Below are 18,608 nucleotides of genomic sequence, written 5' to 3'. Positions count from 1 at the left end.
ATGTGCCACCACGTCCAGCTAATTTTTGTATTCTTAGTAGAGATGGGTTTCACCATGTTGGCCAGGATGGTCTTGGTATCTTGACCTCGTGATCTGCCCACCTCAGCCTCCCAAAGTGCTGGGATTATAGGCGTGAGCCACCGCGCCTGGCCACATTAGTTTTGAAATGATGAAAGCCTCAACAAAAAGCCTCATTTACTTACATATAGATAGCAGTTTCCTTAGGAATAAACCTTTGGACCACAGTGACAAATATTCGTATAACTGGCTTTGACTTAACCATTATGTTCTCTCTCCTCGTGATGCCTACTACTAAATGAGTACTTACTTCTACTTTTACATACTGAGAAAATTGCAGGACCACATGCACTGTTACATGAACCCTATGCAAGTTTGCAGGTTTCTATTCCGGCTTTTGTTACATGGAATTGAAATTACCTGTTGATGTTAGACCACACAAGTTACTTCAGGGCAGGACTGTGCCTTGTCAAAATCTTTCAATGGCTTTCCATTCATTGTCCTTAAAGAAGTCCAAGCCTTAATAGGCATAAAATACAATCTGGTCCCCACCATCTCTGGCTTTACCTCTCAGTGCTCTCCTCTGCCTGACAGTTTGGCCACACTTACACTCTCAGATCATCAATGTACTACACTTTTTCTGACAATAGCTTTTGCACAGGTTGTTTCACCCGCCCAGCATACCTTGCTCCATTCTTCTTGGCTAACTTACTTTCCTGGTTTATATAGTTACTATAGTCTCTGACAACTTCTCTTGAACCTCCTTCTCATCTGGGTTAGCCTTCCTTTTTTTTTTTTTTTTTTTTTTGAGACGAGTCCCACTCCGTTGCCCAGGCTGGAGTGCAGTGGAGTGATCTTGGCTCACTGCAACCTCCACCTCCCGGGTTCAAGTGATTCTCCTGCCTCAGCCTCCCGAGTAGCTGGGCCTACAGGTGCACGTCACCACACCTGGCTAATTTTTGTATTTTTAGTAGAGACAGGGTTTCACTATATTGGCCAGGCTGGTCTCAAACTCCTGACCTCGTGATCCGCCCACCTCAGCCTTCCAAAGTGAACCACTGCGCCCAGCCCTGGATTAGCCTTTCAAGCATACCTTCCCCTTCACTCATTATAGTACTTCTCACATCTTATAGTAATCGCATGCCTAATTACCTGTCTTACCAGATCAAACTCTGTGAAACAGGTAACAGTCTTGTTCCTGAATGTTTCTGCCATTTCAATTGTGCCTAGAGCTTAGGTGCACAATAAACACCGAGTTTGCCAATGACAAACACTTGGCAGCACACAAATTCAGTGAAAGCCTCAGTAGTTCTGTTAGAAGACATTTGGGGTTGATGAGGACAAAAAAAAAAAAAGAGAAACAAGCCTGGTGAAGTCAAGTGGCCACTTCAAGGAGCTCACTGCTATTTTTTAACCTAAGAAAATTCCGTACATGCACTATTAGCCACAGGGGAGAACAGAGGTGTTCTGTATGGCAAAAGAGGAAGTTGCAGTGAAGTGAGTAGTAAATGTTTATTTTGAGGATCTTCTGGTGTGACAGTGGTGTTATAAACAATCACATTACATATCATTAATCAACTAGGTGTCTGTAGGTTTTAACTAGTAGCTGATCTCCTATCTTGTTTTTTTCCAGTTAATTTGAATCATCATGCACTGTATGAAAAAGAAACTGATTGCCATTCTCATATCAGTCTTTTTGAGCACTTTTTGAAAAGAGGTCGTTTCAGTTTTGACCACCTGTTTATTGCAGGAGTAAGTTAGGCATTACTTCACATTTTAGCAGCGTGGTAGTCTCTATGGGAACTTTCTTGCCTATCACTTAGATAAGCTGTGCCGTTTATTAGGCTAAAATAGCAGTGTTCTAAATGCAGTGGGTAAATTTGGGATTGACTGGATAAAGGTTCAACACTATTAAAGGATTAATAATACTATATTGTGAGCCATAATGCTTTTATAATAAATATGCAACCACCTTTTGGTTATCATCAGTTGGTATTGTATGTTTTGCTGTGGCTGCAGGAATAACAGTGGATTTAGGAAAGTACCAGTGAGTCAATTAAGGATTTTAAGATCCCTGGGAAAAGCCAAGGAATGATCAATCTCTCCTATATACCCAATAAAATCGCTCCAGAAGACAGACTAATACCAATCATTTCATTTACTTCAGGATGTAATATACTATTTAGATCCCAGGAAGATGCTAAATTGTAACCTCGTTGAAATATCTGTAGGGCATTTTGTTTTTGCGAAGGCAGTAAAACCAGACAAACGAATAACACACATCAAAATCAGATTTCTAATGTAGGGCTCTGTCCTACTGTTAAAGATGTTAGAAAGATACATACTTAGAATACCATCCTGTTCTCTCTGGGGGAGGCTATATTCAAGATGACAAGTACTCTAACATTTTTACAGACATAGATGTTGTTAATAGGGTCTTTCTGTGATTTTAGCAAAGAGAAACAGTTGAAATGTTACTCTTTCTAACTACTGACATGATTCATCTCTATCACTGGCATATGGTACTACCATTTCTCCTACTGTGGCAAATTCTAGTTTTCCCAAGACCTAACCCTCACTGTTCTGGAAATAAAGCTTAAATATATATATTCCAAACCTTTAAATTAAAATGTTATCCCCATATATTCATGTACCAGGTTAATATCGCCACATATATCCTTTCTAATTTTGGGCTACACAGATGTGCATTTAGAGTTGTTTAAAGACAACCCAGCTTAATATCAAGAGAAAGTGTGACCTTTCATGGAGTATTTGATGGAAAAAACACTGAGTTTTGACAAATCTTATTTTATTCAGATAGCAGTCTGATCACACATGGTCCAACAACACTCAAATAATAAATCAAACATAACCAGATGTTAAAGATTGGTCTTCAAACATCATAGCCAATGATGCCACGCTTGCCTATGATCTCTCCAACATAAAACCACATCAACACCTCAGTGGCCACCACACCATTCAGCACAGCTTCCTGAAAAAAGAAGCATATATTTTAAGGTATCTTTATATNAATCTTGACTTCTTCCATTAGGTATTTTGCTGGGGGAAGGGAGGGAGGGAGACACACACACACACACACACACACACACACAGAGAGAGAGAACTATATATATATATATATATATATATATATATATTTTGAAACCATTCTTTTCCAGAATTAAGGAGACAAAGAACATAAAGACACTATTCAAACTAGAAGGCAGTTTTAGTCAAAGTTGAGAATTACTAACATTACTTTTGTTCAACTGCTGAGAACCCTTGAACTTTCAATTTTGTAAGGTAAGTAGTTAGAGCTTATAAATTCTTTCAAAGCATTCTTTACAGACCTGAACTGACTTAACCCTTTCATTATAAGTTTATGAGACACTTTATGGGCCCTAAAGCAACCCACATCCTGGATATAGCTGGTGCATTTAGACAGGGCATTCATATGAAAGGATGGCTCTAGGAAGGCCGAGTCTCTGAATAGACATTTTTGTCTGGCAAAAGAAAATCTGCTGAAAGATGAAGTGCTGTCTTCCCCCTTTAGACCTCACTTTTATTCATTTAGTATTTGACTTAACTCTGACCAAGTATCTGGTATTCATATCAACATTTTACTGCCCCAAGGAGAAATATACACATCTGGTTCAGGAAAGCACTGTTATTAATACATGGAGCTACAATATGGATCTTGAAATTCTAGTTGAAAAAATAACTTTCCCTAACAAAACTAGACCTTTTCCTTTCAGTACTTCTGGAAGTGAATTTTCCCCATCAAATTAGACCAGAAGTTTATGGAAGTCTTCTGAAAAACAACCATACTTCCCAGGATGTAGGCTCTAAAATTAGCAATCATTTAGGCTTTTTGTACTCTGTGCTTGGATCATGCAAATAAAATCCAAGTTCCAGTTCTTTTTTTCCCTTTTTTTTTTTTTTGAGACGGAGTCTCGCTCTGTTACCCAGGCTGGTGTGCAGTGGTGCGATCTCGGCTCACTGCAAACTCTGCCTCCCGGGTTCACACCATTCTCCTGCCTCAGCCTCCCGAGGAGCTGGGACTACAGGTGCCCGCCACCACGCCTGGCTAATTTTTTGTATTTTCAGTAGAGACGGGGTTTCACTGTATTAGCCAGGATGGTCTCGATCTCCTGACCGTGATCTGCCCGCCTCGGCCTCCCAAAGTGCTGGGATTACAGGTGTGAGCCACCAGGTCCGGCCTTTTTTCCTTAAGAGACAGGGTCTCACTCTGTCACCCAGGCAGTGACACAATCATAGCTCACTGCCTCCTCTAACCCCTGGGCTCAAGCGATCCTCTCGCCTCAGCCTCCCAAGTAGTTGGGACTACAGGTGCATGCCACCACACCTGGCACATTTTTTCCACTATTTTGGGTAGAGATAGGGCCTTGCTATGTTGTCTGGGCTGGTCTTGAACTCCTGGCCTCAAGCGATCCTCCTACTTACTTTGGACTCCCAAAGTACTGGGATTACAGGCAGGAAGTGACTGCGCGTGGCTGCAAGTTCCAATTCTTACAGTTTTTAGATTTTATCTTCACACAATTCAATAACCCAGGTTTGGTATTTTTATCTTACATATAAGAAGTGTTAGCTTCCTGACTGTGACATAGTTCAAGAGATGTTTTGGCTGAACTGGGGACAATCTCAGGACTACAGATGAAAAAAGTACAGACTCAGCAAAGCAAGCCATCATATTTTAGTATACTGTCTAATATAGGAAAGGAAAAAAAAAATTTCCCAATAAAAATGGTCACCTTTTTGCTAGGTTTAAGACTGTTAGGAAACTAAGACATAAAATGGGCTAATTATTTCTACCCAGGTGACAAAATTAGAAAAGTAAGTATCTTCCTCAGCAGTCAAAATTTTTTTCCTCATTATGTTGGATTCAGCCTCATTGGAAACATATATGTTAATCAAAACAATCAGAAAAATCCCAAGGGAAGACATTTTCTGTTATGCACATCCGTTTTCATTTAGCCCATGGTTACCTTAACTGTGAGCTGTTTGAAGCTACCAGTCTGAGCACTATTGACTATTTTTTTCAGGCTCTGAATAGCTCTAGGGATCTCAGCAGGGGTGGGAGGAACCAGCTCAACCTTGGCGTAGTACCAAAATGTGGCCAATCGAGGCTTCGAGTAAGTCACAGCAGCTGGAAAACAAAACAAAACAAAAAAACCAGGATGAACTCACTAGAGACCGAAAGAAGCAGATGTGTGGGCTGGACACAAATATTTATTCATGCATCACCTTCATTCACTGCTTGTACCAAATGTGCACCCGGTGTGAAAAGTCAAAGCTGCTCCCTGGTAACAAGAGGCTTTTAGAGATGCAGAACACCTGTGCCACAGGGACGTTCAATCAGGCAGGATACTATAAGCACATTCAATTATGCCAGTACTTCACTAGTGGCCAGCTAGTACTGTACTTCATTTATGAATGGCAAATCTAGCTAACTGTAAAGATGCCAGAAGTTGGATTTAGAAACAAGAGAACAGTCAATTTATTCATATTTTCTTGGTAGAGAGATAAGTAAATTTGAAGAAAAAGGCGAAGAAAGGGATGAAGGATTTAGAATGGCACTCTTAAGAACAAGATGGAAAGTTATCATAATATTATACACACAAGTTCAGATGGAATTAAAACAACTGGTACCCAATTTGGTATTGTCATCAATATGTGCTGGATTAAATCTTTCTCTTGACAAAAGCACAGCTGTTCCTCTTTCAAAGACACCACAAATAATAAAAGTAAAACCTACATGTATCGTTAAGAGCCCAAACTAGAATCTATTACCAAGCTGGAATTCCTCAAGGTATTTACTATTTCAAGAGAAGAGACCATTAACAACCAGGGTAGTTGTGAGAATGTAGTAGTGATTTCAGAAAGAGGAAGACATTTTTTATTTAAAAAATTATGAGAGAGGCTAGGTGCAGTGCTCATGCCTGTAAACCCAGCACTTTGGGAGGCCGAGGCGGGCAGATCACTTGTGGCCAGGAATTTGAGACCATCCTGCCCAACATGGTGAAACCCTGTCTCTACTAAAACTATAAAAATTAGCTGGGCATGGTGGTGTGTGCCTGTAGTCCCAGCTACTTGGGAGGCTAAGGCACAAGAATTGCTTGGACAGGGGAGCCAGAGGTTGCAGTGAGCCAAGATCTCACCATGACACTTCAGTCTGGGGGACAGAATGAGACTTTGTTTCAAAAATTACAAGAGAAACGTAATAAAAATAGCATGAAGGCCCATAAAGTGTCTACTGTTCAAAGACAGATTACCCAAGGCTCTTGGTGTTTTTCTTGTATTAATGGCCTCCATTTGAGTATTTCTGAATTACTATCTCCCTCATCTTCTGTGTTTGGGGATATGGGCATACTTTTTCTTTTTTTTCTGAGATGGAGTCTCGCTCTATCACCCAGGCTGGAGTGCAGTGGCGCGATCTTGGCTCACTGCAAGCTCTGCCTCCCAGGTTCACGCCATTCTCCTGCCTCAGCCTCCTGAGTAGCTGGGACTACAGGCGCCCGCCACCACGCCCGAGGCTAATTTTTTTTTGTATTTTTAGTAGAGATGGGGTTTCACTGTGTTAGTCAGGATGGCCTCGATCTCCTGACCTTGTGATCCGCCCGTCTCGGCTTCCCAAAGTGCTGGGATTACAGGCGTGAGCCACTGCGCCCGGCCAAGGATATGGGCATACCTTCAAGCAGACACAAAGCTCTAAGAGATAGTTCCAAATAGAACTGCCAATGCCTGTAAGATGGGACAATAAAAAAAAGTACAGTCTTGTGGAACAGTCAACCAACTGTCAACATTATCTCCAACACACAGACATTTCATCCTTAAAAAAAAAAATGAATCAGTTTACTGTACATAAACACTATTTTAGGTGGTAAATTTGTTTCTTAGGGGATACAGGTTAAAGAGTTTGAAACTGCTTTACATGTATACAAGAGATAAAACATAATGAATGGTAGATGATGGGAGCTAGGTTTCTCAGTGGAGGTTGAGTGATGTTACAGGTAAGTAAGAAAAGCAGCAAGAATAAACCCCACGATACTAGGTTAGAGTTGGACTCAGGTTTAGCTTAATATATACACAGACTGATAGACACGGAAATAATTATATATACATACATGCATGTATATACATGGGTTAGTATGCATGTATACACATATATACATCTATACGGATACCTATCTATATCCCTGTCAATTGAGAGGACCTAGAAGTAGTGATATTCTAGTAGCAAGGAACATAAACAGCACCCAGACCTTAGTTTCTCAATTCTATTGTCCAATAAAAGGAACTAAGGTTCCTTGGCGAAATGGCTGATTCTAAGGCTGGGACAGGGAAAATACAATATAAATCTGAAGCATCTTGTAGTATCAGAAAGGGAGGCGGCATGTCAAAGGGACAGAGGTGCTAACCTGAAAGAGCTCCCAAATAGCCAAGGGTGAAATAATTTGAGCAATAATACGGTATTTGATATACAAAGTATGAAATGAATGTACAAGTCCATACAATAAGTGACTGGATAAATAAATGGAGAAGAGACAAATCTTTCTCACAGAAGAATTCTATTTAATTTATGTAGATATTCCTTCCTACAGGAGATGGAATCCCCCCACTGTAATCACACCCTGCCTTTATGGGATAGGCTTAGTTATTTGCTTCTAAAGAATAGAACACAGAGAGAAAAACAGTAACTTTACAGTGGAGGAACCTATAACCAAGTGATGAAAGCTTGTATCACCAGAAATGTCACATGAATATCATATACCTCCTGACACGTGATTAGGGCATCTCATTACTGTGATATTTCCTCAAAATCCATAGTTCCAGACTAAGCATGAGAAAAACACCAGACAAATCCAGATTGGGGAAATTCTTCAGGATACCTAGACAGACAAGATACCTAGATACCTTAAAACTGTCAAGGTCAGGAAAGATGAGGGAAGATTGGGAAACTGTCCTGGACCAAAAGAGATTGGAAAGACACAGAAACTAAATGCAATGTGGTACACTGGATTGGATCCTAGAACGGGAAGATTACTGGAAAAACTACTGAAATAGAAATAAAGTCTACAGTTAAGGGGAAAAAAAAAATCAGACTCTATGATTCCTAGGCAAGCCTGATGATAAATTTACTTATTTCCATAAGCTTCTTTGGCCCCCAGGGGAATTAACAGATATAGTCAGTAATTTCTATTAAATATTTAACATTCACATTTAATACACTAGCCTGTATATGTTATAAAGCAAAATGTATTTCCACGTTAACATTCCAGCCCAGTTGAGTCCTCCTTTCTAAGTACTTTTGGAAGAATAACAAGTTATCTTTCAATTATTTACAATAACGGAGGGAAGGGTTTATATATTTCATAACAAAAAAATTACCTTGGTGTTACTTTTTAGATTTTTATCATAAAAACTAGATTGCAATTCCTTAATATGAGCCATCTAAAAAATGTGAAAGCCACACCAGAAAAAAAATCCACTTGAAATATTAACAATTGTGCCTTAAATCATCCACGAAGTCCAGAGTGAAGCCTCCAATCCTTTTTTCTCTTTAGGTTTTTTTTTTTTTTTTTTTTTTGAGACGGAGTCTCCTCTGTCACCAGGCTGGAGTGCAGTGGCGCGATCTTGGCTCACTGCAACCTCTGCCTCCTGGGTTAAAGAGATTTTCCTGCCTCAGCTTTCCGAGTAGCTGGGATTACAGGAGCCCGCCACCACGCCTGGCTAATTTCTGTTTTAGTAGAGATGAGGTTTCACCATGTTGATGAGGCTGGTGTCGAACTCCTGACCTCAGGTGATCCACCCGCCTTGGCGTCGCAAAGTGCTGGGACTACAGGCGTGAGCCACGGTGTCCAGGCTTTTTTTTGAGACCGAGCCTCGCTTTGTCGCCCAGGCTGGCATGCAGTGGTGCGATCTTGACTCACTGCAACCTCCACCTCCTGGGTTCAAGCGATTCTCCTGCCTCCACCTCCCAAGTAGCTGCGATTACAGGCATGCACCACCAGGCCTGGTGGTATTTTTAGTAGAGATGGGGTTTCACCATGTTGGCCAGGCTGGTCTCGAACTCCTGCCCTCAAGTGATCTGCCCGCCTCGGCCTCCCAAAGTGCTGAGATTACAGGCCTGAGCCACCGCCGCAGGGCCATCTCTTTTGATTAATATAAAATTGTAGGCCGGGCGCGGTGGCTCAAGCCTGTAATCCCAGCACTTTGGGAGGCCGAGGCGGGTGGATCACGAGGTCAGGAGATCGAGACCATCCTGGCTAACATGGTGAAACCCCGTCTCTACTAAAAATACAAAAAAAAACTAGCCGGGCGTGGTGGCGGGCGCCTGTAGTCCCAGCTACTCGGAGGCTGAGGCGGGAGAATGGCGCGAACCCGGGAGGTGGAGCTTGCAGTGAGCCGAGATCGCGCCACCGCACTCCAGCCTGGGCGACAGAGCGAGACTCCGTCTCAAAAAAAAAAAAAAAAAAAAAAAAAAAATTGTAGAGCTCTATGACAGATAACAATCTTAGTGAAGTAAAAGATTTTTTTGTAAGCTTAAGAAATTCTTTGGGAAAATGTGTAAAATGTTTCACTAGTAGGCTGTGAGGTTCTGCAGGAGAGCCTTCAATAACTCACAGTTTGGCTGGTGATGGAGGGAAGGGAGGAGAGAATGGATAAAATACCAGGCTGGCACTGTGGCTCACGCCTGTAACTCCAGCACTTTGGGAGGCCGAGGCGGGAGGATCCCTTGAGCCCAGGAGTTAAGAGACTAGCCTGGGCAACATGGCGAAATCCCGTCTCTTAAAACATACAAAAATTAGCCAGGTGTGGTGGCGCGCCTGTGATCCCAGCTACTCAGGAGGCTGAGGTGGGAGGATCGCTTGAGCCTCGGAGGCAGAGGCTGCAGTGAGCTGTGATCTGCCACAGCACTCCAACCTGGGCGACAGAGTGAGAGTCCCTGTCTTCTAGGAAAAAAAAAAAAAAAAAAAAAAAGAAAGAAAAAGAAAGTACCCAATCAAACTCAAACACAGCAAAAGAGACTAAAAAGTATTACATTTTTTTTTTGAAGTTCTGCTTTCTATTCACATTTCAGAAATCTGGGCGAAAGTTAGAGATCTGACCTTCAGTCAACTTACTGGAATACAGCACATTTAGGAAAACCTTACGTCAATTTATCTTATCTCGCTTCACGAATAAAATGAATAGCCTGCCACTGAGAAGACAACTGAAATATTTACTGGCCAAATAAACTAGTACTCAGAGGCTGTGATTATTCAGGGTTGTTGTGAAATACAGCGGTCTACCAGTGAGGCTCTTCAAGCCGAAAAAATTCCACGAATGCTAAGCTGTAATAACAAAGATTACTATTTATACGGATCCCGTTCTATGCTTCTCGGGGCACGGATACTCATCCATGAAGTCCATTTCCACTTAAAATTTCCCTCGGATTAAAGTGGAAGTATCTTAGAATCCGTCTAGGACAGAAAGCAAAGTCGACATTTCTGTTGACTTCCAAATACTCCACTGACAACCATACCATGTGATGAGGCCGAATTGATGTACTTTCACACGTTTCTGCCCTTCCTTTTCTTAGCTCTCCTAACAGAGCCATGCCCTCTATATTCCTGCCCTTAGCGATCTCAGGGGGCGTAATGGCGGAGCTGCCGGGCAACGCCGGGCATCCTTCACACTACCTCTCTTCCCAGTGGTGGTTGGATTTCAGGAACTTCTAGGTTGTGTAGAGAACCCAATCTGCAGGTCAGGCGAGCGGAAGGCTAGAGGAGAGTCGCCAACCTTCCTGCTTCCTTCACCGGCAGGCCATCCCGCCCCGGCACCCGCAGGCCCCTCGGGTCTTGGCCGCCCGCTTCTTCCTCTCAGGCCATCGCAGGCCTCCCTGCCGCCCGTGTGCCCGCCTCGGCGGTCTTACATCGCGCTCACCGTTCACCAGAGCTGGGGTCTTCTCCACAAGGTTACGGACAAATTGGGCCATGGTTCTGCGATGCTAAGTCCGTCGCCCGGAACGGCCGGCTGAAAGTCACCCGCCGGAAGGACCCTTTGCAGGACCCCGTCCCACTTCCAAGGTCAGGCCGCCTCTTTTCGCGCCGGTCGAGGATATTTAAATGTCCAAAGATCTTTGCAGAATCCAGTCTGTCCACTTACTTTTTTCAACATGGAAGAGAAAGTGGATATGAAAAGATGATATTAGAGAGCATGTGAAGAACAGCGGGATTCCGCAGAGAAGCAGGCATTTTGTTGGGCAGCCACTAGCAGAGGTCCGGAAACCCGGCAAGGAGCGGAAATGCGCATGCGCACTGAACCTTCAGTGCTTTTCTTGGCGCCGATATCCGCTGTTTCGCGTCGGGTGCTTTAGCTGCGTTTCTGAGAACCTATGAAGTCGGTGCTGCAGAAGCATTCGCTGAGATTCTTCTAGTCCCACACGATCGTTGTACAGAGGTAGAGAGGGTCCAAGGCCAAACATATAAAGTTAGAGTCCGAGCAAGCACCACACAACCTGGTACCAGGTTCAACCCATATCCCTTTTTATTTGAGACAGTCTCGTTCTGTCGCCCAGGCTGAAGTGCAGTGGCACGACTTCGGCTCATTGCAACCTACGTCCCCCGGGTTCCAACGATTGTCGTGCCTGTCTTCCGAGTAGATGGGACTACAGGCGCCCGCCACCACGCCTGGCTAATTTTTGTATTTTAAGTAGACTGTGTTTCACCATGTTGGCCAGGCTGGTCTCGAACTCCTAGCCTCAAGTGATCCGCCCGCCTTGGTGCTGGGATTACAGGCGTGAATCACCGCCCCTGGCCCCACAGCCCTTTTTAAAGTTGATTTTTTTGTAATCCCAGTCTCCCCAAAGTCCTGTATCAGGATTGGAATCCATTTCCCCTAATTCCCTAGTTAGCCACAAGGAGTTGTGCAGATGTGAGGGAAAAAACACCTGTATTGAACGCCCACACTATGCCAGGCATTTTGGAATTTAAAGAAAGCCTGTAAGGCATTGTCCCCATTGAGACTGGTCTTGAAAAATGGCCACACAATTTGGAAGTGGCAGAGTTGAGATCTGAAGAAGCTGCAATGTAAACTCAGAGAGGGGGCATTCTATCAGATTAGGCATGGTGGTGATTTCAGCATACTTCCTAGAGAATATCCTTGAGCTGATGTGTGAGAGAACAGCTGTATACTACAGAGGGCTGAAACTTCATAGTTTAATATGAGAAGGAAAAGATGTATGTAGGGAAGTGGCATTTGATGAGAGGAACAGAACTATAATGTATCCTGGGGAAGTCCGAGCAGAAGTAAATCTCTGATTTTTGGAATGGTTAGAGGGGTGGAAAGAAAAATTTGAAGTGGTATCAAGGAACTAAGAACTTTTCAGTGAAGGAGTGATTCTGCTGCCCTAGATACTGCAGAAAAGTCAAATTAAGGATGGGAAAGTTAATTTAGCAGTATGGCAATCTTTAATTAGCACAGTTTCAAAAAATTAGGATAGAAGCCAGGGTGAATGGTGAAGAAATATGGCTGTAAAGGATTACAAGTCAGAAAACCCAAGGGGGATGTGGAACTCAGGGGAGAAATTGAAGACAGAGAAGAGGCAGTCATATATTTATTTAGAAATGGGGTCTTGCCACATTGCCTAGGCTGGTCTGAAACTCCTGGCCTCAAGAGATCATCCCACTTCTGCCTCTTGCTTAGCTCTAGGATTACAGGCACAGGCCATCCTGCCTGATGAGAAGGGATATTGACAAGAGGCAGTATCTTTTCCTGATGAGGCAGGAAAGGAGAACTAGTCAGGGATCTGTGGGGCCTTTTCCACAGATGTGATGATGGGAGAGAGGTTTGAAAGTCTTCAAAGTCTCTGAAATCTTTATCTTCCCAGCAAAATGAAGGCAAACTCATTGGATTGTGAGGGGTAACTGGGAGGGGGGTATGGGAAGGAATTTAAGGAAGGAGGCCACAGTTTGGAATAGCTGAAGGACACACAGAAGGGTTGTTGGGCAACATTAGAGATAAGTTTGTGGTTGCACCATTCTAAAAATTGTGTTTTTCCTCCAGCAATGGTCTGCAGTTTGGATACTGCAGCAGAGGGGAATGGCTGAGTTGATCTAGGCTGACATCTTGCATGGCAGGGGTATGGAAACAAGGAGCAAGAAAGGGGAAGATAACAGCAAATGATTACAAAGACCTGGGGTTCAGGCCAGATAAAGAAAAACATTGAAGCCAAGAGAGCTGGTTAGGAAAACCATACCGGGAGATTCATCTCCTGAGGGTAACCCCAGGGTCTCCTCCAGAGGCCTGGTAAGGTAGGCTGGATCAGCCAGGTCACACATATTTGATGTTACTTACCTAAAAAAAAAGTGAAACATCAGAATCCTCTAAGTTTTCAGGGGGATTTCTGAAACTGCCACTAGCTTTTAATAATGGAATAAAGTGATAACAAAGGTTGTAAGTCAGGTGTTCATTTATTAAATACAACTTTTGAACAAACACTGCCAGGCAAGTTTAACAAGAAGTAACCTTCCTGGAATGTTTCAAAATACAGTCGTGTTGATCAAGTTTTATTTCAATCAACCTTTTCATTTTCTGTTTCTAGGTTCATTTCCTGTTGAGCAATTAGAGCATGTGCATTATTTCCTCACATGACATCACAACAGTGCAGCATCAGCCTCTGGCTTGTAAAGGCACCCAGTAGACTTATGCTCTGTGCAATGGCTGCTTAGCAACCACCATCAAATAAAGTAATGAAGCTTTTGTAGAGTGTGATACCAAATAGCAACTGGCACCTTCACTTGCACCATTAAAAAAACCTTTAACATTTCCTTCAGTTTTCACATATCCATTAAAAACTATAGTAAAAAACAAAACCCAGACTGCTTGATAAAACATACTTAAACAATTTTCCAAGTTTAGTATTAGCCTCTTGGTAAGTTATGAGCAATACCAGAGCTGAGTGTAAGAGTCTTCATTTTGCTATCATACTCCAGCAAAGCCAACACACAAAACCAGGTATGTTAGAAAGTCTGCTCTACTAGATTTAGAGCTGCTTCTAAGTTCCAGACAAGACACCTTTTTAAGCTTCCAAGTGTATATGTACACACGGTGTTGTACCAAGATAACTTTTTAAAGTCTAATTTTTTTGGATGTCCTTAAATTACTTCACAGAAAGAAAAAAGGCACAGAGGACACTTGGTTTCCTTACCAGTAGTGGCCTTAAGCTACACACTTGCCTGTGCAAAGAGTTTAAAGATATTCAGCAGCATTAATGGTGCCACAGCCATTCATAAAAAGTTTCAGGAAAATAGTTAAAAAAAGAAGAAAAGCTTGCCAGAAAAGGCTTACAATCTGAAGGTTAAATACAGAAGAATACAGACAGAGACTGGAGGCAGCATGGGGGTTGTTAACTAGGAAGCTGCTGGGAATAGCTGCCTTCTGAGTTTTTGTGCCCATTTTCCTCCAGTTTTCTCCTGAAAAACTCTGGTCTTTTCCCCTCGTTTTTAAAATGAAAACATCCTACTAGATTGGGTTTGAAGGATAAATGCAAATAGGCAGAAGCTTATTTTATACATAGTTCATTCTCAGAGAGGGAAAGGAGGATGATAAATATTGAATGAAGCTAATTTTAGAAAATAAACAAATCCTGTCAACCCATGCCGTAAAGGCCCAGGGAGCGCACCGAATGAATCTTACATTCTGGCATTTGCAAAAGTGTCTTCAACTTCCTTTTTCATTTATAAGCACAGCAATAGGCCACACCTATTTTATATCTCGGGTGGGAAGCCCTCTTAGATTTGAGGCTTTCCAGCTGATGCAATCGAAAACACATCAAGGACTGCTTATAGCAACTTGTGTTGAAATGTAAAACTACTATTTTATTTGAAAGAGACCATAGTTAATAACATGTTCCAAATGAAGCAGTGACACCCATTTCTTGATCCTATCACTTTTCTTGTCACTTATGACATCTCTGGGCTTAGAAAGACAGTGATACAAAGACAGTCCATAGGGGGAATGTCCCTAGTCAGCATATTAAGCTGCACAATTGAGTAGTGAGCTCAATTTCACTAATGAAAGTGGTGAACATCCACCTACTAACTACACAGGACTAAGTGGATATTTAAAATGGCTTGTGGACAAGGTTGTGCCCAAATTCCTACTTTGTTAATTGAAGACCTAAGGCTGTGTTAGAAGTAGCTCTTAGAAGTCAGGTCACAAGCCCAAACAAATATTAACTATATACATTTTATAATCTCAGCATTTTGTCAAGAATGAGTATGTTAGTAAACATGGCCACATACTGCATACATCTCACTATGGAAGAGAAAATATAAAGTGGTACTCAGTTTACACTAAACCAACATAAAAAAGCACATGGGGTATATGTGTGTATGTATATATCTCACACACTGAGATATACTGTTGATATTAGTGTCTTAAAATGACATTTTTCATGGATATGATATTTGTTGCCTAAACCTGCTTAGGCCTAGTCCTTGTAGAAACAGATTTTCATAAGAGAATAAGGGCCCAACAGTCTCCTCACCCCCATCAATTGGTAGGATTGCGTTACCAATCCTCATTAAAAGGACTGTATAACAAAATTACAAGCTATCAGCAGAAGTTGCACAAGATTCCTTTAAATTCCTTTTTTTTTAAAAAAAATTCTCATCTATCATCTTATTCAAAAGTCTACACAAACTTCAAGGTATCTGCTTTTATGTGAAGTTATTCTGTAACACAGAAAAGGGTCTAGATCATGAGGACTAGTAAATACACAGGATAACACAGGATTTTCTGATGACATCAGCTGTCACTGAAATATGTGACATCATATACTTATAAAAGCAGCACTCACCAAAAATGTTTGAACAGTAATTGGAAGAGAAATAGCAGGGTGACAGGAAGTTTTAGTAGCTGAAATAATTTCATTTAGGAAAAGGAAGAAGAATATGAAGAGACAACAAAAGGTGAAATGAGTGATGATTTCTAAACTTGGTGATGCTATAATAAGTATAATTTCCTGCAAGCCAGGGGAGCATTGTCAAGTTCTTAGGAATCTTAACTATCATAATTTCAGCAAGAGCAGTTCTCTAATTTAGTAAAGAAAAAAAAAAAAGAAAAAAAAGAAAAGAAAAAGAAAAGAAAGAAAAGGAACAGAACCAGAAAGAGAGAAACCACAAACAATTGTTTATCTGCACTCTGGGGTTGGTTTTGGTTTGGTTAGTTCACAGTATCTATTCAAGTTGCTCCTTTTGTTGTTTCCTCTCTGCAAGCCACCGTTGGATTTTTTCTTTTAGTTCTGTGTTTGGACGGATCTGGTCCATGGTGAGGGGACTACGGTTAAAGGGATCTGTTTGGTCACTGGGACGAAGAGAGAAAGGGAAATAGGGTTATTTCTGTAAGTTCTAACATTCTAAGACAAAAATAGAACACCTGGGCATCGCATCTTAAGAATGAAGCCAGAGTGCATTATAACTCTGAGTCAAATGCCGAGTCGGGGTTAGAAAGTGAAAAAAAGATGATTCAGGAGCTTTTGTAGCTACTTTGTTCATTTATTTATTTATTTATTTATTTATTTATTTATTTATTTATTTATTTTTGGAGACAGAGTCTTGCCCTGTCACCCACGCTAGAGTGCAGTGGTACCCAGGATGGAGTACAGTGTCGTGATCTCTGCTCACTGCAACCTCTGCCTCCTGGGTTAAAGCCGTTCTCCAACCTCAGCCTCCCAAGTAGCTGGCATTACAGGCATGCACCACGACACTCAGCTAATTTTTGTATTTTCAGTAGAAACAGAGTTTCACCATGTTGGCCAGGCTGCTTTCAAACTCCTGGCCTCAAGTGATCCACCGGCCTCGGCCTCCCAAAGTGCTGGGATTACAGGCGTGAGCCACCCACCTGGCCTCTATTTCTTAATAAATTTTATCTCAACACTGCTGTTCAGATGATATTTAATTACAGTGGCTTAAAAAATGCTATGCTTCTGTCACCTTTAGATTTCTCTAAGACAGAGACACTGTACATTCATGTCAGTGTAAAGAACTATTTGTAATTATAGTGACAGATTCTTAGGACAGTATAAGATGTTAAGGAATAAAGCCTTGTAGACCAACATTTGATTTAGTCAGCTGATTGTTATGCAAGTACATGCAGATTATGGCTTCCTGACACGTAAGAAGGTTTATGACAGGTGTCAATCTTTTGGCTTCCCAGGCCACAGTGGAAGAATTGTCTTGGCCCATACATAAAATACATGAGGACTAACAATAGCTAATAAGCTAAAAAAAAAAAAATTGCCAAAAATTCTTATGATGTTTTAAGAAATGTTACGAATTAGTGTTGGGTCACATTTCAAGCCATCCTGGGCTACACACACAGCTTGGACAACCTTGGTTTATGACATACTTTAAGGGCTGATATACCTTCTCTCTATATTGAGGCCACTATAAAATATAAATTTTCATTGCAAAAGACATACCATCTAGCACAGCATAATCCATATAGTGAATGCTTAGTACCAAATACCAAAAGGTGAAAGTTTTTTTTTTTTTTTTTTGAGACGGAGTCTTGCTCTGTTGCCCAGGCTGGAGTTGCAGTGGCGCTATCTTGGCTGACTGCAACCTTTGCCTCCCAGGTTCAGGGGATTCTCCTGCCTCAGCCTCCTGAGTAGCTGGGACTACAGGTGTGTGCTACCACGCCCAGCTAATTTTTGTATTTTTAGTAGAGACAGTGTTTCACCATGTTGGCCAGGCTGGTCTTAAACTCCTGACCTCAGGTGATCCACCTGCCTCGGCCTTCCAAAGTGCTAAGATTACAGGCGTAAGTCACTGCACTTGGCCAGAAATTCATTTTTTTAATATTAAAAAATTTCCTTAACTTTGGGTCAAAGTATACAAAATGTATCTATCTGTTTATTTAGAGACAGTGTCTTGCTCTGTTGCCCAGGCAGGAGTGCAGTGCTGCAATCAAAACTCAGTGCAGCCTTGAATTCCTGTGCTCAAGCGATCTGCCTCAGCTTCCTGAGTAGCTAGGACTACAGGCATGTGCCATTACACTTGGCTAATTAAAAATAATTTTTTCGTAGAGATAGAACTTAATGTTTTTTTTTTTTGGAGACAGAGTCTCGCTCTGTCACCCAGGCTGGAGTGCAGTGGTGTGATCTCGGCTCACTGCAACCTCTGCCTCCTGGGTTCCAGTGATTCTCCTGCTTCAGCGTCCCAAGTAGCTGGGGTTACATGCATGCCACAAGCCCGGCTAATTTTTGTATTTTTAGTAGAGATGAGGTTTCACCATGTTGGCTAGGCTGGTCTCAAACTTCTGATCTCAAGTGATCCACCTTCTTCAGCCTCCCAAAGTGCTGGGATTACAGGCATGAACCACTGTGCCTGGTTCAATATAACTTAATTTTAAATATGGAGAGGCCAAACAAGGTGGCTATGCTTGTAATCCCAGCACTTTGGGAGGCTGATGTGAGTGGATTGCTTGAGCCCAGGAGTTTGAGACTGGCGTGGGTAACATAGACCCCTTCTCTACAAAAAATACAAAAATAAGCCAGGAATGGTGGTGCATGGCTTCTGGTC

At 41.9% G+C, this 18,608-nt stretch overlaps 2 protein-coding genes across 4 annotated transcripts in view; both read right to left on the bottom strand.

Moving 5' to 3' along the window:
* Window positions 1–2,160: 2,160 nt before the first annotated feature.
* Window positions 2,161–11,293, bottom strand: ATP5MG (ATP synthase membrane subunit g). The gene is made up of 3 exons (XM_025355768.1): window positions 10,966–11,293; window positions 5,025–5,185; window positions 2,161–3,010 (listed from the first exon to the last, which is right to left on the bottom strand). Exons 1-3 carry the CDS (start codon window positions 11,015–11,017, stop codon window positions 2,912–2,914), a joined length of 312 nt encoding a protein of 103 aa, XP_025211553.1. The 5' UTR covers window positions 11,018–11,293; the 3' UTR covers window positions 2,161–2,911.
* Window positions 11,294–13,474: 2,181 nt separating this feature from the next.
* Window positions 13,475–18,608, bottom strand: part of UBE4A (ubiquitination factor E4A) — a 40,271-nt gene continuing 35,137 nt past the window's right edge. For 2 of the 3 annotated variants that reach the window (XM_025355764.1, XM_025355766.1), the window contains exon 20: window positions 13,475–16,389. In XM_025355764.1, the coding sequence (XP_025211549.1) occupies window positions 16,263–16,389 (127 nt within the window). In that variant the 3' untranslated portion in view covers window positions 13,475–16,262. The remainder of the gene's footprint in view (window positions 16,390–18,608) is intronic. The other variant, XM_025355765.1, reaches the window with a different exon arrangement.

Source organism: Theropithecus gelada, chromosome 14 (assembly GCF_003255815.1).
Source record: "Theropithecus gelada isolate Dixy chromosome 14, Tgel_1.0, whole genome shotgun sequence".
Lineage (NCBI taxonomy): Eukaryota > Metazoa > Chordata > Mammalia > Primates > Cercopithecidae > Theropithecus > Theropithecus gelada.
The sequence above is the reverse complement of the archived record's forward strand: the minus strand, read 5'-3'. Positions and strand labels throughout refer to the sequence as shown.

Coding starts and splice junctions, on each gene's coding strand:
- ATP5MG (XM_025355768.1), bottom strand. CDS start 11,017: ATGGCCCAATTTGTCCGTAACCTTGTGGAGAAGACCCCAGCTCTGGTG. Junction 5,186..10,965: donor GACCCCAGCTCTGGTGAACG/GTGAGCGCGATG, acceptor TTTGTTTTCCAG/CTGCTGTGACTTACTCGAAG. Junction 3,011..5,024: donor TCAAACAGCTCACAGTTAAG/GTAACCATGGGC, acceptor TTCTTTTTTCAG/GAAGCTGTGCTGAATGGTGT.